Consider the following 21,905-nt stretch of genomic DNA (forward strand, 5'->3'; position numbering starts at 1 on the left):
GAAGCTCCCATGTAGAGGAGGCTGGTGGCCGTCAGCACACCACTAAATCATATGATGTGTCTCTTCTTCAGCCTGTGCCCAGTTTTTGCCATCTGTGTATTTCAGCCCCATCCTTCAAACTGCTCAGTCCCCAATTCTAGGCCCCCAGGTAGAAATAAATCAAGAGTTACAAGAGCCTTGAAATATATAATTCATGTTATTGTGTTCTAACATGTCAGAAAGTATTCGAGGCTTTGGTGTCTTTATGTAAATGCTGGCCACTTAATAACAATGTGACATTCTATCCTGGAAAACAAATAGAAACCCTAGTATCTCAAATGATGTTTATTTTGTTATCTAAACAACTCAAATCCAATTATTCCCTCTTGGTTTTATCATATTTTGACTTTACTGCTAACTTCTGGATTAAGTACAAGGGTGGTATTAAACTAACATTATGATCATTACATTCTTAATAAAATTTTAGGGTCCTCTTGGAACAAAGATACTATTAAATAATGGTTCCAGGGATAGGAATGTGGAATGCAATAAATGCTGGATGGGGTGGGGTGGGCACAGGGCGGGGGGCTTCCCAATTTACCAACAGTACCCAGGACACTAAGGTGATAAAATTTCCAGTTCTCACATGCTGCACCTCAGATTGTCAGTTCAGGACACCAAGCGATGTTGATGAAGCAGAATAGGAACTTAACAAAGACAGTGTTCAAAATAACTAAAAATGGTATAGATGATCCTATTAGCAAAGCAGAGATAGAAAGAACAAATGAATGGGCACCGAAGGAGGAAGGGGAGCTGGATGAACTGGGAGATTGGGACTGACACATATACATTACTGATACTGAGTGAGTATACTTTCACTTTCATAAAATAGGTAACTAATGAGAACCTACTGTATAGCACAGAGAACTCTACTCAATGCTCTGTGTTGGCTTAAATGGGAGGGAAATTAAAAAAAGAGGATACATGTAAACATATAGCTGATTCACTTTGCTGTACACAAAAGTACACAACACTACGAAGCAACTATTGTTGTTGTTCAGTTGCCCAGTCGTGTCTGACTCTTTGTGACCCCATGGACTGCAGCATGCCAGGCCTCTCTGTCCCTCAACATCTCCCGAAGTTTGCCCAAGTTCATGGCATCAGTGATGCCATCCAGCCATCTCACCCTCTGAAGCCCTGTTTAACCCTGTCTAAAATATCATCCATCCATCTGTAACCCTTCCCAGCAAATTTGTACTGAGTGGGTCTTAAGTGCCAAGGGTTGGTTTAGGCACTGGGTAGTTTTTCTGTTATTTATTATTTTATATTCTCCCATCAGAAAAGTTCAAGATCTTTACATTTCAACTTAATCAAATAGACTCATTCTTAGAAGATTTCAGCAGGAGGTCATTTGAAAAATTAAATTTTGTAATTGAGAATTTCCTGAGATGCTTCAATTCATATAGAATATATAGAATCTAATTGTCACTCTATATCTAAAGTTGAGATTCTTTATATTAGAAGGTTTGGCCACATGAGTAGAATTTAACTTCTAAAAAGAAAACTATGTCAATTTTATTTGTATTAAAAAACAATTTCACATCATAGGGAATTATGTTACAATACTGACTTTGATGGATTTTTTTTCAAAAGGTATCTTCTCTATTGTTTATGGTGAAGTAACTGGTACTAGGCTTACTTTTCTACATTTAAAAATTATAAAACTGGCTAATTGTTTCAGACTCTTGCAACAAGCAACACAGTACATAGTTCTCAAGAGAAGAGAAATTCATCAGGTGAGTGCCACCTCTGCCCAACTCCCCCCCTGGGTACATTTTGCTGACCATGGTACAGAAATGTGGATCCTACGCAGACAACAACGGTCTCACCGAACTGAGAGTACAGAGATCCAAGTTGGGGCTGCAGAAGTAGCCAGAATTTGTGGGACGACGATCAGAAAGGAAAAAGTTAAATTGAATAGGGAGCCCTGAAGATTCCCTTCAGGTCCTTATCTAAGGGGTGAATGGCTGATACACAGGATGAGACTCCAAGTGGTCTGGCAGAGCGCAGCATCTTTGAGCTGATAGCTGATAAGGGTTGGAAGATTGTGCATACACAATGCTGGGAAAAAGCAGTGTTCTGGCCCACACAAAGTGAGCATCTGGGCATCCAGTGGAAAGCCCAAAGTCCACGTCTCATGAGTAAGAACCATAAGCTGTCTAATAGGTAGAGTACAGGCTGTGCCTTAGACCTAAGGAAAACCTTATGGCAGAAAGTGAAGAGGAACTAAAAAGCCTCTTGATGAAAGTGAAAGTTGAGCGTGAAAAAGTTGGCTTAAAGCTCAACATTCAGAAAACGAAGATCATGGCATCCGGTCCCATCACTTCATGGGAAATAGACGGGGAAACAGTGGAAACAATGTCAGACTTTATTTTTTTGGGCTCCAAAATCACTGCAGATGGTGACTGCAGCCATGAAATTAAAAGACGCTTACTCCTTGGAAGGAAAGTTATGACCAACTTAGATAGCATAATGAAAAGCAGAGACATTACTTTGCCAAAAAAGGTCCATCTAGTCAAGGCTATGGTTTTTCCTGTGGCCACCTATGGGTGTGAGAGTTGGACTGTGAAGAAGGCTGAGCACTGAAGAATGGATGCTTTTGAACTGTGGTGTTGGAGAAGACTCCTGAGAGTCCCTTGGACTGCAAGGAGATCCAACCAGTCCATTCTGAAGGAGATCAGCCCTGGGATTTCTTTGGAAGGAATGATGCTAAAGCTGAAACTCCAGTACTTTGGCCACCTCATGTGAAGAGTTGACTCATTGGAAAAGACTGTGATGCTGGGAGGGATTGGGGGCAGGAGGAGAAGGGGACGACAGAGGATGAGATGGCTGGATGGCATCACTGACTCGATGGACGTGAGTCTGAGTGAACTCCGGGAGTTGGTGATGGACAGGGAGGCCTGGCATGCTGGGGTTCATGGGGTCGTAAAGAGTCGGACACGACTGAGCGACTGAACTGAACTGAACTGAAGGAAGAATAATGGTGGCTCAGACGGTAAAGGATCTGCCCGCAATATGGGAGACTCAGGTTCAATTCCTGGGTCTGGAAGATCCCCTGGAGAAGGAAATTGCTACCTACTCCAGTATTCTTGCCTGGATAATCCCATGGACAGAGGAGCCTGGAGGGCTACAGTCTATGGGGTCACAAAGAGTCAGGTATGACTGAGTGACTAAAAAAAAAAAAAAAAAGGAATAATAAAACAAAGGCTCAGGGGATCGAAAGAATTCACCTACTCTAACAACATAATATTAATATACATAACATAAAATAATATATCATGATATATAATTGTAACGCAAGTGATATATTCAAAAAACGGGCATAAGTGAACAAGTAGGATATTCTCTAGAGACATACAGACTATAAAAAAGAACCAAATGGTGATTCTAGTATGAAACTTAAAATAAACCAAATGCATAGTTTGATGAATTGTCTAAATAAATGACTAGGAATGTTAGAAGAAAGAGACAAATGATGACAAACTTTTATTAGAAACAGCTGAGTCAGATGAAAATGGAACTATGTCTTTAAAGGGTCTAAAGGGAAAAAAAGGAACAAAGAATGGACTGTTCAGAATTTTATATTCAGAAAAAAAGTGTTCTTCAAAACTGAGGGTAAATTAATGACATTTTTCAGATAAAGAAAACCTGAGATACTTTATGGCCACAGATTTGTGCTACAGAAATGCTAAAGGAGGTTCTTCAGGCCGTAAGGAAATGACACAGTTTGAAACTGATGAACAGTAAATGGCAAATGTGTGGGTTAACATAAAAGATGACCCTATTTTATTTAAAAATAACCCATTATTTTAAAACACAAATTGTAACAGTGTGCCATGTGGCTCATAGCTTGCAAAAGAAATAAAGTACATCATGACAATAGCACAAAGAGTGAAAGAAGGCTACATGGACCCATTTGTTGTAAGGATCCTGCATTTTGCATAAAGTGACATGATGCTAATTCTATATAGGTTGCAAGTTAAAGATGCAGCTTTAGAGCAACCACTAAAAGTGCAAGAAAAAGATAGCTAAAAAGCAAATTGGTTCAAAAAATAGAATTTTTGAAAAGACATTTAATCCAAAAGAAAACAGAAACAAAAAAGGAATGAGAACAGGAAACAAATAGCAAAATGGGAGATTTAAATCCACTGTGTCTGTAACTGTTGTGCTTCGTCGCTCAGTCGCGTCTGACTCTTTGTGACCCCACAACCCTCAGTCATGTCTGACTCTTTGTGACCCCAAAATAAAACAGAAACAAAAAAGGAATGAGAACAGGAAACACATAGCAAAATGGGAGATTTAAATCTGCTATGTCAATAATTGTTGTGCTTAGTCCCTCAGTCGTGTTCGACTCATTGTGACCCCGTGGATTATAACCTGCCAGACTCCTCTGTCCATGGGGATTTTTCAGACAAGAATACTGGAGTGGGTTGCCATGCACTCTTCCAGGGGATCTTCCCAACCCAGAGATCAAACTCAGGGTTTCCTGCATTGCAGGTGGATTCTTTACCATCTCAGCCACCAGGGAAGTCCCATGTCAATAATTACATTAAACATAATGGATTAAACATTCCAGTGAAAGGCTAGAAACTGTTCAACTGGATACGAAAGCAATATCAAACTAAAGGATGCTACAACAGACACATGTTACATAAAAACACAAAGAAACGGGCAGTTAAAGAATGGGGAAAATATGCAAAGAGTATTCTTAAATAAGCTGATGTGGCTGTATTAGCATAAGATAAAGTAGAATTCAAGAAAAGTGACATTATCAAAAGTAAAATAAAGTTATTGTATATTAATGAAAGGATCAGGAAGACATAAATCCAAAACCTGTATACACCTAAAAACCTAGCTTCAAAATACACAAAGCAAAAACTAATAGAACCAATGGGAAAAACAGAAAAATATATAACCTTTGTTAAAGATTTTAACACTCATCTCTGAAATCATTACATAACAAGTAACAAATATTGTAGAGGCTACAGAAGCTGTAAATACTATTGGCAAACAAACTAACAGAATCTCTTACCAAGCAAGGACCAAGAGGGGACCTCAGTTTGATAAAAGGTTACCAGGTAAAAATTTAATTGTCAACCTAAAACAAATGCATTTCCCTGAGTGTAAAATTTCCTCATTAATAGAAAGATGTCTGGAAAAGGAAATGGCAACCCACTCCAGTGTCTTGCCTGGAGAATCCCATGGACAGAGGAGCCTGGCGGGCTACAGTCCATGGTGTCACAAAAGGGTCGGACATGACCTAGTGACTAAACAGTAACGACAATAGAAAGACATGCTGCATTTAACTTACTCCCTGTATTTCCCAAACATTATTAGTTTACCACGGATGACAGCCTACAGTCTCAGCAAAACAGTGTGGAAACCAGGAGTATGCTGTAGAACACTCCACCTTTGAAAGAAAATGTTAGATGTGGGCTCCTTTTCCTTAGCAAACAGAAGAGTAACACAAAAAATTCTCAGGGATCTTACATATTCCTCCAACGGAAAAAGCAACACTGGGAATACTGTGTTGATGCTAGCTGATTTACTATTCTGGTTCCAAGCTGAGATTACCCAGCTGAGGAGATAAACATCCAGTTCTGGCAGACAGTTGTAACTGACTCTACGGGGAGACCTACTTGAGTTTAGAAGAAAGAAGATGATCATGTTGGATTTAAATTGGGCATATTCCCAACGTGTTCTGAAATGTTGGAGATTTCTGGAGGACTATATATTTTTGTCCACTTTACTTTTGATTTTATTATAAACTAGGATAAAAGAAAACTCGTGTGACCCCATGGACTGTAGCCTGTCAAGCTCCTCTATCCGTGGGATTTCCCAGGCAAAAATAATGGAGTGGGTTGCTATTTCCTTCTCCAGGGAATCTTCCTGACCCAGGGATCGACCCCAGGTCTCCTGCATTGGCAGGTGGATTCTTTATGGACTGAGCCACCAGGGAAGCCCCCAAAATCACTACTTTCATTCCATTTATGGGTGGCTTTGATAGCAGTTTAGTAGAGCGAGTTATGAAATCTTCACATTCCCTTGTCTAGCAAGACCACGTGTATCTGTGTTACATGGGGAATCTATGTGAGAAAACCGCTCTGCTGGTGTCCCTGGGGTCAGGAGACTACTATGAAAGGCTTCTCTAGAAATACTTCATTTGAGGAATTTAATAATCAGAAGTCCCAGACAGGCTACTGCCTTATCGTAAATTCTGTCTCTGTCTGAGGAAGGTAGGGGAGCAGAGGCAGTGCGCACTGTTCCTTAAACACCATTTGAAAAGAATACAGTGTATTAATTTGCCACCTTCCACCAACCAAGAGTTCTCACTGAACTCGCACATGATAAATCAGAAGGAGCTGACCCAAGAGGCCAAGTCAGTACTCGAGAGAAAGCTGATACCTACCGCAGCATCCACGGCCATCTTCTTTGCCAGTAAAACATGTGTTTCCTGTTATACAGGGCCAGCCCTAACACACAGGATTTGACATTTGGTAGGTACCCAATAAACGCAGCACACATCAACGTCAGCTTCACCGAATAAAACGGTTTTATGAAGCATTTCGCGCTGAACACTTGCCGACAATCGCTTGCCTTTTTGAAACCCAGCGTGCAGAGCTTGGCTTCCTCTCCAAATTGCCACTTGCACTGTGTGTTCGCATCGTATAACTCTCCGGGCAGCTTCTCCGGATACTTGTACTCCTTCACGGGCTTTGGCCGGTCGGCAAGGCAGGTAGCCTGGGCGGTGCTAGAACACAGAAGAGCTGCTGGTGAGGCCAGGAGTTCCCAAAGGTGTACACGCAATCAGGCCTTTTGTTTCCCCTCATCAGTGGCACCCCACTCCAGTACTCTTGCCTGGAAAATCCATGGACAGGGGAGCCTGGTAGGCTGCAGTCCATGGGGTCGCTAAGAGTTGGACACGACTGAGCGACTTTACTTTCACTTTTTACTTTCATGCGTTGGAGAAGGAAATGGCAACCCACTCCAGTGTTCTTGCCTGGAGAATCCCAGGGACAGGGAAGCCTGGTGGGCTGCCGTCTATGGGGTCGCAGAGTCGGACACGACTGAAGTGACCTAGCAGCATGAAAATCTACAACATGTCTTGTGCAAAGAAGAGGAGACTTTTTTTTTTTTTTTTCCTGAGGTCGAAATAAAACATTTATCTTAATCGTATTTCAATATAGGGGCCACAGTTTCTAAAATTGTTCAGAATCTATGTCACATTTTCTGGGGAGGCCATTTGCTCTTCCTGGGATCTCTCACTTAGCGTGGGGAAAGTGGGAAGAAATGGTACAACCAGATGTTCGATGCAAGAAGCTCCTATAACAGACACTGTCTAAAGTACACTCTTTTCCAGGAACAATAAAAAGATGAAATGAGCATTGTTAATAGCAGAAACATGATCAACCTGTGTCAAAGGCTGTGATTTTCTTCTTCCTTCCTTTCCTGCACAATAGCTTCCAGCTTCCGCATGGAACATGTGCAGTGATTTCCATCAGAAATGCTCTATACGAAGGCTGATTTCTGACTAGATTCCCAGGCCTAGAAGAAGTTCATTCTCTCCTTCAGTTCACTAGCAGATAGTTAACCACCAATTGGTGATTTCTTCCTCCACAAACAGGGCATTCTGTTCCCTACAGAGACGTGCTTCGGGATAATTTTGCATTGGGAGGAAGGAGGAGAAACAAGTGTTTGCAAATAGCAACTAAATTCTGCTTATAAATTTCCATAAGCAAAAGTGAACAGCAAACAAACAAAAATAAAACACTTCTGTAATCACAACAAATTCCACAGCAGTAGGTCACCTTAGGCATCTCCCAACTTTTCTTTGTGGGGTTGTTCACCTTGAGGGGAATCTTTACCTCACCCTACTCACCCCAAAGTAACAATCTGTTCTCTGTTTCTGTTTTTCTTTTCAACATCCCACACATTCATGAAATCATACAATGTCTGTCTTTCTCTGACTCATTTCACTCATTTCACAACGCCCTCAAAATTCATCTATGTTGTCACATGTGATTGAACTTCCTTCCTTCTCGTGGCTGAATGATATCACACCGTGTGCATGTGTGGATATAGACACAGTACACATACGAGCTTCCCAGCTGGCGCCATTGGTAAGGAATACACCTGCCAGTGCTGGAGACACAGGAGACTTGTGTTCGATCCCTGGGTTGGGAAGATCCCCTGGAGAAGGAAATGATGACCCAGCCCAGCACTTTTGCCTGCAGAATCCCATGGACAGAGGAGCCTGGCAGGCTAAAGTCCATGAGGTCGCAAAGAGTCACTTGCGACTAAACACACGCACGCACACACACACCAGTGCGTATACACATGTAAACATCACATGTACATCACATGTATCAAGTCCTCTTTACTCTTTCACCCACTGAAGGACACTCAGGCTGTTTCCAAGACTTGGCCATTGTGATGTGCTCCAGGTCATGACCTCGGTAGAAGTTACACCAAAGTGTGTGTGCATGTGTGCTAAGTCGCTTCAGTCATGTGCAACTCTGTGACCCTATGGACTGTTGCCCCCAGGCTGTTAAATGTTATTGAGCTTATAATTTGGTACATATATATTATATATGTGGTCAAGCACAGCAAAAAATAACAATGAAGAATATTAGGCCAAGCCAGAGGTTCAATAAGAAAATTTCAAAGTCCTTTTCCCCGCCATGACTCATGAACCATAACAGGTTAAAGACTTCCAGAGATTTTTTTTTTCTTTTTTTTACCTTTACCACCTCTTCTTCCAAGAGAGGACACGGGCCCTCAGAAAAGGCTACCTACTTGCCACGGTCAAGGTCTCCCAGGCTTACGTGGGGAAGTCCAAGTTGGCGCATAAGCTGATTCCCTGGCTGATCTACAGGAAACTGCTCGTCCTTCCGTCTCACAAAAACTACACTTAGCCATGACTCGAGGGCTTGTTTTTCTTAAGATCAATATTAAACAGCAGGGCAAGATGTAAACGGAAATGTCTTATTTCTCTTATGCCCCCAAACAGATTCTTTCAGGCCAAATCAAATTTTCTCATCCACAGGGTGGTCTGGGGCACGCCAGGGCATCCGTGCCCCTTTAAACTCCTGCTTTCCTGCAATGACCTTTCTCATGTATGGATGTGGATTATGTGATGAGAGGGCTTCCCTCGTGGCTCAGACAGTAAAGAATCTGCCTGCAATGTGGGAGACCTGGGTTTGATCCCTGGGTTGGGAAGGTCCCCTGGAGAAGGGAATGGCACCCCACTCCAGTATTCTTGCCTGGAGAATCCCATGGACAGAGGAGCCTGGAGAGCTACAGTCTTTGGGGTCGCAAAGAGTTGGATACATCTGAACAAATGTTTCAGTTCAGTTCAGTTCTGTGATGAGAGGGGAGGTGATATTTTCTGATCAGCAGTTCATGATTCAAACTTTCAAGCAGCAAATTGAAGATGAACCCATGTTGCCATTAAATTTAAAATAATGAGTTAAAATTTCCCTAAGTCCTAGGCCTCCCAGATACAGACATGAGTAAATGTGATGAAGTCTGTCTGCAGGAAGTGACATACGTCTTTACTGATGAGTCTGAGGAATTTACTGTAAACACTTTTCTACTAAGTATAGAGAAAAGTCGTGCTGACAACTTCAGGCCAATTGAGTTTCCTTATTATATATAATTTTTCTGTATACCTAATGCTAAACTGCTAATAAAAGAAAGCAGATTCATCTTCGAAAAGTTGGTCACTTATCCTTACTCATTGTTGGGATCACATCCAAATTGCTGACTAACTGGTGGAGAATATAACAGTGTTTTGATTACTTAAAAGTTAGGGAACCAGAAAACATGTAAAAGAAGATGGATTCAGGGTCATTAAGCCAACGAAAAATCAGGGTTGAAACACTGGGCACATTCAGTTCACAGCCAGACATCTCAAGTGCTAAGAATCCGAAGAGTGAATCGGACAATGAGAGGCTTTCTTGGAAAACTTGATCTTTCAAGAAAACACATTTCTGAGCATGAAAAACATCTTATTATTATTTTTTTATGTGTGGTCCAAATTTTTATTATTATGTGGTCCAAAGAAATTAGTAAACTCCCTGAAAACAACTGTTTATTACTGCACGGCTAGAGAAGAGTTTTAATAATCGGCACAAAAATCAACGGAACAAAATGGCTCTGGGCTCCAGACTCTCATCGGTCATTCCCAGGGCCGCATTTTGATTTGGCCATTATACCCCTGATTAGTGGCATGGAGAGAATTATTGTCTCAGACTAGGACTGCTCTCTTTCCGTGAGTTCCATATTTCTTGGCAGTTTAAAACCCAAACTCTCTCATGAAGCTGATCTTCATGCAAGCCCACACTTTGTATCCCTGATGCCTGCACTTTTCAGGTTTTCAGAGCACATTTCAAAAAATTTATGATGTTTATATGTCTTCATCAAGACCAGTAAGATGAAAAAGAAGTAAAATTTTAAGAATATAAAATTTATACAAAGGATTTGAGATATAAAAACATTTAAAATTTTCCTTGTCAATACACTTCTTTGTTAGAGAAAGCAGAATCCTTCACACACACACACACACACACACACACACACACACACACACACAAACACACACCCCTAAAAATTTGAGCAGCTACATGAAGCAGCAAAAAACAATGCTAACAATCCCCAACTTGACCCCAAGAGAACACTGTGCAGAGAAAAGCAAATGTTGACAGGACCCATTGTGCCCTGCCAGTTGAAGAAGAGTGTGAATGCTGCCCTTTTGGTAACAGAAGTTTTAAGAAGCGATCAAGTGTGTATCCCTGGAGCACAGGTTTATATTACAGGATACAGATTTGTTATTGTTGTTGTCTAGTCACTTAGTCTTGTACAACTCTTTTAGCACCCCATGGACTGCAGCCCACCAGACTCCTCTGTCCCTGGGATTCTCCAGGCAAGAGTACCGGAGTGGGCGGCCATGCCCTCCTCCAGGGGGTCTTCCCCACCCAGGGCTGAGCCTGCGTCTCTTGCGTCTCCTCCACTGGCAGCGTCTTCTCCACCTGGGAAGTCCTAGGGTCTATTTGTGTGTTTCCCCCTGGTCTTCTTTCATTTGTTTTCTCTCTCTGACTTTCAAGTCTACTAATTTTTTTTTTTTACTTTTTTCTTTTTGATTTATTTTTGGAGGCTAATTACTTTACAATATTGTATTGGTTTGGTTTTGTCATACACTGACATGAGTCTGCCACGGGTGCACATGTGTTCCCCATCCTGAACCCCACTGCCTAATTTTTTTCTTGTGATAATCTGCTACAAACTCTTAAGGTAAGGTGGTTTCATGTGTTAAGTTTTTTCCCCAAGAACGTATAATTGAAGTACGAGTGGTAACGCTCACACTCTCCTTGATGACGCTCAGACATGTGAATGTGCTTAAAGAGACCTAAGTAGCCACTTCCCTCCTGTTTCTTGCCAGCATGCGAGTATTTTGAAAATAAGGAAGCATGCTCTTTGCATCTCCTTTACAACAGGGGTCCCCAAACCCTGGGCCACAGATCACTCGTGTTCAGAGGCCCCTTAGGAACCTGGCTGCACAGCAGGAGGGGAGCGGCTGGTACACATGAGTCTGGGGACCGCTCCAACGGGACTTGGCGGACCCAGCCGTGAACGTCAAAGGCAGCGCGAGACACACAGCCAGCTGCGGGGCTCGTACCTTAAAAACCTGTGCAGGTACTGGCGGCTGCAGGGGGACCAGGAGAAGACCCCGTTGCGTCCTGCCAACGTGGGGGACATTATGTTGCCTTCCGACTTCTTGCACACGTTCCCCTCTCCGTCATGGACCATGCCGAAGCTGTGGGAGAGAAACGGGTCTGTCAGAGCAAAGAACAGGGTCAGCGATTGCACTCGCTCAAACCAACACAGGTCAGCCCTGTGAAGACCACTCCTCCTGTGTGCTAGGCAGGCTGGCAAGGGGAAACCAAACCAGGGAAAATATCCACGTGGTCATGGACCCTTCCGGGAGAAACTACCATTTGTGCAGCTACTGAAAGTGCCCACCATCAAAACAGAGCCCACGGCCAGGTATCTGTGAAGGGCAGACAATTCAGTTATAAAAAAGCGTTTCCAGTGTGGGGGATGTGTGCGTGTGTGCTCGGTCACTCAGTCATGTCCGACTCTTTCAGACTCCATGGACAGTAATCTGCCAGGCTCCTCTGTCCATGGGATTTCCTGGGCAAGAGTACTGGAGTGGGTTGCCATCCCCTTCTCCGGGGGATCTTTCCAACCCAGGGATTGAACCCAGGCCCCCTGCATTGCCGGTAGGTGTTTTGCAGATGGTCAAAACCCAAAATGCCAACAGTGCATCCTTACTGTCCCTTGAGAAAACTGCAGTCTCGAGCTTATAAGAATCCCACTGACAGCTGCTACGCGTGCCCATTAAATCAGCTGCTGCTTACCTTCCTGAAGCTAGTCCTGTAGGATCGCCTCAGGCTGCCGTCTTCACCCACCTCGGAAGAGCACAACTTGCTGCACTGGGAAGGAAGCCTGGGGGACTTGGCAGCTCCTTGACCTGGAAGACTTCCCATGGCGGCGGACACATTCTTGGAGAGTCAAGCCATTTTTAGCCTTTAGTGCCTGGTACCCACCCGCTCAGGCTTCCCTGGCAGCTCAGCTGGTAAGGAATCTGCCTGCAGTACAGGAGACCCCAGTTCGATTCCTGGGTCGGGAAGATGCCCTGGAGGAGGGCGTAGCAACCCAGTCTAGTATTATTGCCTGGAGAATCCCCATGGACAGAGGAGTGTGGCGGGCTACAGTCCATGGGGTCTCAAAGAGTTGGACGTAACTGAGCGACTCAGCACAGAGCCCACCCGGTCACTGTACGGAGTCCCAGAAAGCAGTTCTGAATGAGCGGGATACAGAAGGAAGGGGAAGGGAAGAGAAGGAGGAAGCTAAGAGGGGTGGATGGTTCCTGCATCCATGTGGGCTTTCCTCTGCCGAGAACCCCATGATGAATGGAGGGAGGGGCACAGGGCTGGGAGACAGGGACACATGGGAGGTAGCTCCCAGGGGGCCAGGGAATCTGCACTTGTGGCAGAGGCTGAAGACCCAACTGTTTTCCTTAGAGCTGTTTAATAATATCAGGAAGAAGAACAACTCCCATTTGTAAGCACTACTTTTCAGGTATGGAGAAGGCAATGGCAACCCACTCCAGTACTCTTGCCTGGAAAATCCCATGGACATTAAGCACATTAAGTATTATTTTCTCACTACAGGTCTACAAGGTAGACATTATATTTGTAACGATAGCAAGATGGGAGGCCGGAGACAGCCTAGTCCAGGGTCTCAGAGCTGGGACTGGAACCCAATACTCTTGATGTCAGAGCTCGGGCAGGACCCATGCAATAGTGTAATCTGAGCGTGGTTGAAGGGTGGGTCCAAGAAACCTGCTGCACAAACACTGTCCAACTTTTGCACGATTCCCGCTCAGGACCAAGGGGATGCAGATGCAGTCACTCCGGCCTCCACCTGAAATCCCATTAAAAGCACTCAGTCAAGGCGAGGTAACCGTACGGCAGAGGGGATGTGCCCCAGAAATGGAGGATTCAGGCGTCATCCATGGGAGGCTGCCTCGGGGAGAAAGTGATGAAGATGAAATAGCAAAGTACCTTCCCCTGGATGGCCCTTGACTCGAATATGAAGAAAACACATTAGGGTCCAGCAAGTGCCCTAGATGAATCTGCTACCAATTCTGCCTTCATTTCTAAGGAATTCAAAACCACAGTATCCCACATCCGGGGATTAAACATCTTCATCAAAGTCATTTTCAATGATTCTCAGACTTGTCTGAGCATCAGAATATCTGAGAAATGTACCACACACTGGCTCCCCAAAGCCTACCTGGTAGAGTTTTGATTTAGTAATGTTGGGGGTTGTTGTTGAGTCACTCAGTCCTGTCTGACTCTCTGTGACCTCATGGACTACAGTTAGCCTGGCTTCCCTGTCCATCACCATCTCCTGGAGTTTGCTCAAACTCTTGTGCATTGAGTCGATAATGCCATCCAACCATCTCATCCTCTGTTGCCCTCTTTTTCTCCTGCCCTCAATCTTTCTCAGCATCAGGGTCTTTTCCAGTGAGTTGCCTCTTTGCATCAGGTGGCCAAAGTATTAGAACTTCAGCTTCAGCATCAGTCCTTCCAATGAATATTCAGGGTTGACTTCCTTGAGGATTGACTGGTTTGATCTCTTTGCAGTCTAAGGGACTCTCAAGAGTCTTTTCCAGCACAATTTGAAAGCATCAATTCTTCAGCGCTCAGCCTTCTTTATGGTCCAACTCTCACATCCATCCATAACTACTGGAAAAACCATAGCTTTGACTATATGGACCTTTGTCAGCAAAGTGATGTCTCTGCTTTTTAAATATGCTGTCTAGGTTTGTCATAGGTTTATTCTTTACCATTTGAGCCATCAGGAAAGCCCAAGTTGGGGGTTAGGTTCTGGTGTTTGGGTGAATCCTCACAAAATGATTCTGATACCCAACCAAACTTCAGCACTACTATGTTTCAAGTTGTTCTTGGAAGCAATACAAACCCTAAACTGCACTGAAGGAGTGTGGGGGATCAGCCTAGTGGCATGAAAGTGCACACAATAATCATAGTTGATAGTAACATTAATAAAGTCACGGAAGAATGACTAGGGCACATTTTGAAGATAAGGTTGGTATTTGGCAGCTAAGAAATGAAAATACTATTCAAGTTGCACATGCCAGACATTTTTTTTTTTTAGCTTCCATGACTCACAGTACTTTATTCCAAGTGGTTACTATTCTATATTTTAAAACAATACATATTCCCGCTTTCTTGTGTACTAGCTTTTAAGTTTCTAGAGAACAGAAGGTCTTCTTAACTGTGCTCAGAGACCCAGCACTGGTGGACTTTCTAGCTCATAACAGGAGCTCCAATGACATTTGCTGAATGAATAAGAAACGACCTTCCAGCTTTAACAGCAACTCAAATACCCAAATGTAAACATCATTTCACATCAAACTGGACTTGAGAATTATATTCAGTGTCACATGCTTTTAATGTCTTTTACAGAATTTTCTTGAGTTATTCAATGACATCAGCCAGTATTTCCTTGTTACTAGGGATATACCCAGGCTTCTCAGGTGGCCTAGTGGTAAAGAACCTGCCAATGCAGACTTAAGAGACCCGGGTTTGATTCCTGGGTCAGGAAGATCCTCTGGAGGAGGGTGTGGCAACTCACTCCAGTATTCTTGCCGGGAGAATCCCATGGACTGAAGCCTGGTGTGCTATGGTCCGTTGGGTCGCAAAGAGTTGGACATGACTAAAATGACTTTGGCATGCATGCAATGATATACCCAGGATGAACAGCCAAGCATTTTTAGAGGTTGCATCAATATTTCAGGCTGATCAGACAGCAGTGGTTAAGACAAAGGGAAGACCCTTCAGAAGTAACGATAGGTCAGAGTCATCTGGAAGGTAAACCACACACTGGCTGTGATGATGGTGCCACAGGTAGGACTTGTCCAGACTCGGATGCAGGCTTTTCAAGAAGCAGACCCATCCTTCCTGACAGACAGGAAGCCGACATGGGGACAGCAGTCAGGTGGGACTCTTGAAGCCAGGGCAGGTCAGATAACCTGGGAGAACATGAGTTGCGGCGGTGGGGGAACCTCCAGTCAGGGTCTTGGCCCTGTCATTCACAAGTGGTTTGATGTGGAGCAAATTTTTCAAGTTCCTGAGTCTCAGTTTTCTTACCTATAAAATGGGATAATAAAACTTGCCTCCTAAACTGTTCAGCATATCTGGCATCATGCATGTAAAAAAGGGAAAATTCAAAATATCTCTTTCCCTGATTCACATGTGGTCTTGATCAAATCTCAAGACACCTAGATGCCAGCTATCACTTGCATACATAACTTTGGTGTGTGTGTGTGTGTGTGCATGCCTGTGTGTAAGGGCGGTAATGAGGAGGCAGTTCAGCCGAAGGTCAATGGGTTTCGAATACTTTTGGTCACAGAAACAAAAATCTTAAGAGGAACGACAATAAATAAAATTGGTAAGAAATGATGCTCCATTGTTTTCTAATCTCCAAGTAGGAAGGTAGTGTTGCTTTCTAAGCTACCACAGTTGACTTTATTCTTCTACTCTGAAAAATGTTCACTTGTTTGAGTGTATATAATATATATAAAGGGAGCCTTAATGGATTTGTTTTCATAATTTAATATTTTTGTATTTGCTCTTGTATAATTGTTTTTAATGGAAAGTATTACAGAATTAAGGGTGGATTCTTAGAACCAAAGTTATTCTTAATAAAAATCACCACATGCTTGGACCATAAAAAAAAAAAAAAGAAATGATGCTCCAACCTGCTGGGGGTCCTGGGGGACAGTCTGACAATCACCACATCAGATGATCTTTAAGCAACTGTTGCTTTGATATTCTTTAAACCCTTAAAATCACCCAGTGCCTACCCAATCCAGCTAGAGGCTCAGGCTGATGGCAGAGAACAGCCATAAATCAGTGAGGTGCACACATCACCAGCCAGTGCTTGGAAGGGCATCTAATATCAACAGCTAAGGACGGCAATGGACCCCACTCCAGTACTCTTGCCTGGAAAATCCCATGTACAGAGGAGCCTGGTGGGCTCCAGTCCATGGGGTCCCTAAGACTCGGGCACGACTGAGCGACTTCAGTTTCACTTTTCACTTTCATGCATTGGAGAAGGAAATGGCAACCCACTCCAGTGTTCTTGCCTGGAGAATCCCAGGGACAGAGGAACCTAGTGGGCTGCTGTCTATGGGATCGCACAGAGTCGGACACGACTGAAGCAACTTAACAGCAGCAGCAGCAGCAAGGATGGCTAAGCAGAATGGTATCCGCACACCAATTCTGTTTCTTTCCGAAAGACTTCCCTGATCTTCCTTGCACATCTTGCCATGCTGCAGCCCTCACTGCTTGGCCTCTCACATGCCATGTCTATCTTACCTGGCTTTAGGCTTTTGGAGGGCATGGACCACTAGTCAGTTTGTAGAATCCTACACAATGGTCTGCTGGCACAAGGCAAATTGCACCTGGTGAATGGATCAGAGCATGCATGTGTGTGTGCAGTCATGTCTGACTCTCTGTGACCTCATGGACTGTAACCCACCAGGCTCCTCTGTCCATGGGATTCTCCAGGCAAGAATACTGGAGTGGGTTGCCATGCCCTTCTCCCAGGGATCTTCCCAATCAAAGATCAAACCTACATTTCCTGTGTTGGCAGGCGAGTTCTTTACCAACTAGGAAGCCCCCATATGGATTGGTAAATAGTGGAAAAAAGAGGGGGGCAGGATGATGGCTCATGCATACTCTTGAGCGCAGGATGTTTAATATCATCTTGATGGTCTGCGATGACCATGAAAATTATGTATTTTAGCCAACTTCATATACAAGCAATGCTCAGCTCAAGTAACACAACTCAAATTGCACCTGCTGAGGTCTCACAGACTCTAGGGGTTTTATATACAGAAACCTATGGAAGAGGAGACCAGGCTATACACCACAGTCATGGTCAGGCTGCCAGAGAACCACAGGGTATCTGGGATCTGAGTTCCAAGGCCCTGCCCATCGAATGGCATGACTTCCTTTGGCAAATGAGAATTTTTCAAATGGATTCATGCCCAGATGACACATTTTCCAAAATGTGTAGTTGAGCCCTCGTGCCTCTGTGCCGATTCTTCAACACCTCCATTGAGCAAACCGCACATGCTGTGTGTGACAAGTGACTCAGTACAACCAGGAAGCCCACCCTCCACCAGATCTGGCTCAACCGCACACTCGAAAGGAGCAGACACGTGCTCGTTTCCAGTTCCAGTCTCTCTCCTCCCCTTCCCAACACAGATCCAAGCCATGGTTCTTAGCAATTCCCGTTTCTAGGTCAGATTCCCTAGTGGAAACCACAAGATGCCTTGAGATTAAAAAAGAACCAAACCTGGTGGAAAAAACGGGCTGGACATGAACTGAATCTTTTTGAGCTGAAGGTTAAGAATCTATGGCTGAAAGGCTCTGAGCCTTACATATATACTGCTGTGCATAATATAAATGCATTACAATTACATTATCCACTGTAATGATAAACCTGAATGATCAGGTCCTCTGAACATAAACCAAACTTCACCTGTGAAACAGGATGCTTTATAACTCAATAAATGTAATCACTTCTCCACTGATCTCCAGTGGCACCCAATATGCTACTGGAGGTCAGTGGAGAAGTAATTACATTTACTAAGTTATAAAACATTCTGTTTCACAGGTGAAGTTTGGCATAACTGACTCAATGGACATGAGTCTGGGTAAACTCCGGGAGTTGGTGATGGACAGGGAGGCCTGGCGCGCTGTGGTCCATAAGGTCGCAAAGAGTTGGACATGACTGAGTGACTGAACTGAACTGAAATGTAATTACTGTATAAATGTAAAATTACTTCTTAATTCTTACGGTATAGAACTCAGAAACTGCCTCTGCTTAGAGCTCCCTGCTAAGGATAAGGTGAAGGCATGCTGCTGGATCCCTGCCTTAAACCTATGACTACTTCTCCGAGTAGTAATAGTTATTAAGTGAATAAACTGAATCACTGGGTTTGTTTGTGATTCACCTGAAAGGCATGGAGCCACATTTCTGAGCCTCCCTGCCACGGCCCCCTCATCGGACGCAGGTGCCACAGTGAATGATGTGTTAGTAACACGCCCCCTTATGTACAGACAGTGAGAGGGAAAGAGAGGCGAGATGAACTGGGGAATCGGGATTCACACACATACACTATTGATCATTGTTGTTGTTCAGTTTCTAAGCTGTGTCTGAATCTTTGCGACCCCATGGACTGTAGCCCATCAGGCTCCTCTGTCCATGGGATTCTCCAGGCAAGAATCCTGGAGTGGGTTGCCATTTCCTACTCCAGGGGATCATCCCAACCCAGAGATTAAACCCAGGTCTCCTTCATTGCAGGCAGATTCTTTACCATTTGAGCCATCAGGTCGCTGACACAGATGCAAATTTCCATTCATTACATGCATGACCCTAACAGACAGGGCTACCATTCCAGGCTATTTGCTATGGCAGCTGGCACATGCCTTTTCTGTGCACACCTCCCACTGTACTTCCTATTTCCTTAATACGATCAGAAGCTATTTCACTGGTGACATGAAACACTCAGGGCTCCCGGACTCTCTGACTCTTGCACAGTGGTCTCAAGCAGCAGGTGCTGGAGAAGGAGGTCTCAAGCAGAAGGTGCTCACTTCCTGGGGTCAGTTCTATTAGGAGTGGGACTTCTCTGCACCCACACCTCTAGAGTCCCTTTCCTTCCTCTCATCTATATCCCCACTTGCAAACAAAAGCACTTTTCTCTTGTTTGGAAGAAATTCTTTTTCTACCTACACTGAGCCCTAGTGACAAAAGGAATAATAGCTGGCTTCTAAGAGAAAGGGGCTTCCCAGGTGGCATTAGTGGTAAAGAACCCACCTACCAATGCAGGAGACCCGGGTTTGATCCCTGGATCAGAAAGATCCCCTGGAGAAGGAAATGGCAACCCACTCCAGTATTCTTGCCTGGAGAATCCCATGGACAGAGGAGCCTGGTGCGTTACAGCTCATGGGGTCACAGAGAGTTGGACACGACTGAAGTGACTTAGCACAGACGCACCCACTCTAGGAAAAAAATAAAAGCAAACGCTGATGCTTGTTGACATGGAAGATGGGGAGTCTTGACTTGGATGTACAGGGTTGAATTTAGTTAAATTCACCAGCTGTGGCTGCCAGGACTGCCAGGGCCCAGATCACAACTGCTTATCTAATGCTGGTTTGTTCAGCCCTTGATGACTTAAATATTTCTTACCTTGATTGTTTAATTAAATTTAGGTATGGTTCAGAGGACAGCAAGAGCCCCATGTCATAAAAATAATGAGAGTTTTTGAAGTTTTAACTCCAGCAGCCCATTTACAATTATGATTTAATTGAAAGCTTTGTAAAGTGTAGGTGCAATTTTCTAGGCACTGAAAACGTCAATCATTACCTGTAATGATGAAGGGATCAGTAATAAGATATAAAGCTTCACTTTCAGGTCATCAGTTCACACAGAGCCTAAATCTGCGTGGCTTCTGTGAGATCCTATTAAAGGCAGGCACACGTGTGTCCACACACACACACTCAAACACACACACACACACACACACACAGATGCTTTGAACAGGTCAGGATGATACAAGTGGCCTCAGTCCAATTTCTAACCAGATGGAGAAGTCAGTTTTGCAAAAAACAAGTGACAATCAATGCCTTTTGCAAATTTTGTGATTAGCAAGATCATTGAGGATGGAAGTAAAATTAGAAAAAAATTGTAACTCCTGGTTGTGGGCTTTCTAGAAGCTTCAAGTACAATTTCAATCCAGAAGAAAAACATTTGTGTTATTATTGCTGATGTTCATATAAACAAAGCAATTGCAGCAAGTGAGCCCCATTGAGTAAAAAAAAAAAAAATTAAGTAGATGGTGCCTCAAAGTGAGGCGACCTATAGATTATTAGAGTAAGAAAGCTTGTTTAAGAATAACAGCTGCTAGAAATAACTGACAGAAGTGTTTCATTTTTACAGGAATAAAGGTAAGCTTCTCACTTGAAAAGATATCGCTAATGACAAGCCACCACCACTGAGAATTGCTTGGTCCTGCACTGTCCATCCGTCCGCCAAAGCCCCAGGCTCCCCACTCACCCTGTTGCTGCTTCACTTTACAACTGACAACTGTGGGCACGTGGGGATGTGGAAGCCAACCAGCTCCTACCAGACTGTATCTCTTGTCCTGTCTGCATTCCCCAAACCCTGCACACCAACCACAACCCATCTCTACAAATGATCAGAGTGACATCAGAATGCAAACTTTCGAACAGTAAGTTACCAACGTTTACCATCCTCAGCTACGTGGGGTCCTCCTGCAGGAGCTAACCAGGGAATGCAGTCAGCCCACAGGACAAGCTCAAGACACAGGACAGAGGAGCAGGGACAGACAGACAGGTCTGCAGTGTGTGGTTTTTTGCACATGTGTGAGCAGGAATGGATGAAGAGAGGGAGCAAAGAGCAAACGCGTGGATCACCACCGCTTGAGATCGAGCACAGCGAGGCATTCAAATGGAATAGATGCACCTACGAGATCATCTCCTATGGTCCATGGCATTCCTGCTGGGATGTCCCCTTACAGACGTGACCTACCCATCACCATTTCAAGACAAACATCCAGCCCAGAGGGGATGCCAGGCTCCGCCCTCCCAGGGAGATGCACTCACTTGTGTCCAGACTCGTGGGCGATGGTGAAGGCCAGTCCAAGACCCGTGTCCTCATTAATCGTACAGCTGCGGTATTTACTGCACATGCCACTGATGGGTGCGAATCCTACGAGACAAATGGATGGAAAGAACGTACAGGCCGAGCACCGTAGGAAAACAGAGACGGGGCACAGCACACACGTGTGTTCATCTCTGTCCTTCCGAGACGCCTGGTTCTCGTCTTGGTCAGGTGAAACGTGAAACAGGAAACCCCTGTTAAGGGCCCTGAATAACGTGGGAGGGGGCATTTGTTCTCTCTTCATGGAAAACAGTCCACAGTTCTACGTCATGTTCCAGTTACAGGTTACAAGGGGGCAACATCCAAGAGGGGGTTCCGTGCTGAAGGAGGAGAATTTCAGCTTTTTTCCTACAAACGTCTGTGTCCTCAGAGGCCCGACACAAAGTGCTGTGGGGAGAGGGTGTCGGTGGCCCTCAAGGCCGTGCCAGGGTGGACGACCTGCCGGCGGGGGGCTGTTCACAGGACTCAGCATCTGTCCTGCTCATGGGTATAGTTTAATGTGGATAAAATGATAAAGTGTA

At 44.2% G+C, this 21,905-nt stretch overlaps 1 protein-coding gene across 1 annotated transcript in view; it reads right to left on the reverse strand.

The window, feature by feature from the left end:
- The window catches only part of ADAMTS16 (ADAM metallopeptidase with thrombospondin type 1 motif 16), a 193,750-nt gene that overhangs the window by 96,630 nt on the left and 75,215 nt on the right, over positions 1–21,905 (reverse strand). Inside the window, exons 8-10 of the mRNA XM_027520155.1 lie at positions 21,327–21,432; positions 11,717–11,854; positions 6,637–6,790 (exon numbers count right to left, since the gene is read on the reverse strand). Coding sequence (XP_027375956.1) covers positions 6,637–6,790; positions 11,717–11,854; positions 21,327–21,432 — 398 coding nt within the window. The remainder of the gene's footprint in view (positions 1–6,636; positions 6,791–11,716; positions 11,855–21,326; positions 21,433–21,905) is intronic.

Source organism: Bos indicus x Bos taurus, chromosome 20, assembly GCF_003369695.1.
Source record: "Bos indicus x Bos taurus breed Angus x Brahman F1 hybrid chromosome 20, Bos_hybrid_MaternalHap_v2.0, whole genome shotgun sequence".
Taxonomy (NCBI): Eukaryota; Metazoa; Chordata; class Mammalia; order Artiodactyla; family Bovidae; genus Bos; species Bos indicus x Bos taurus.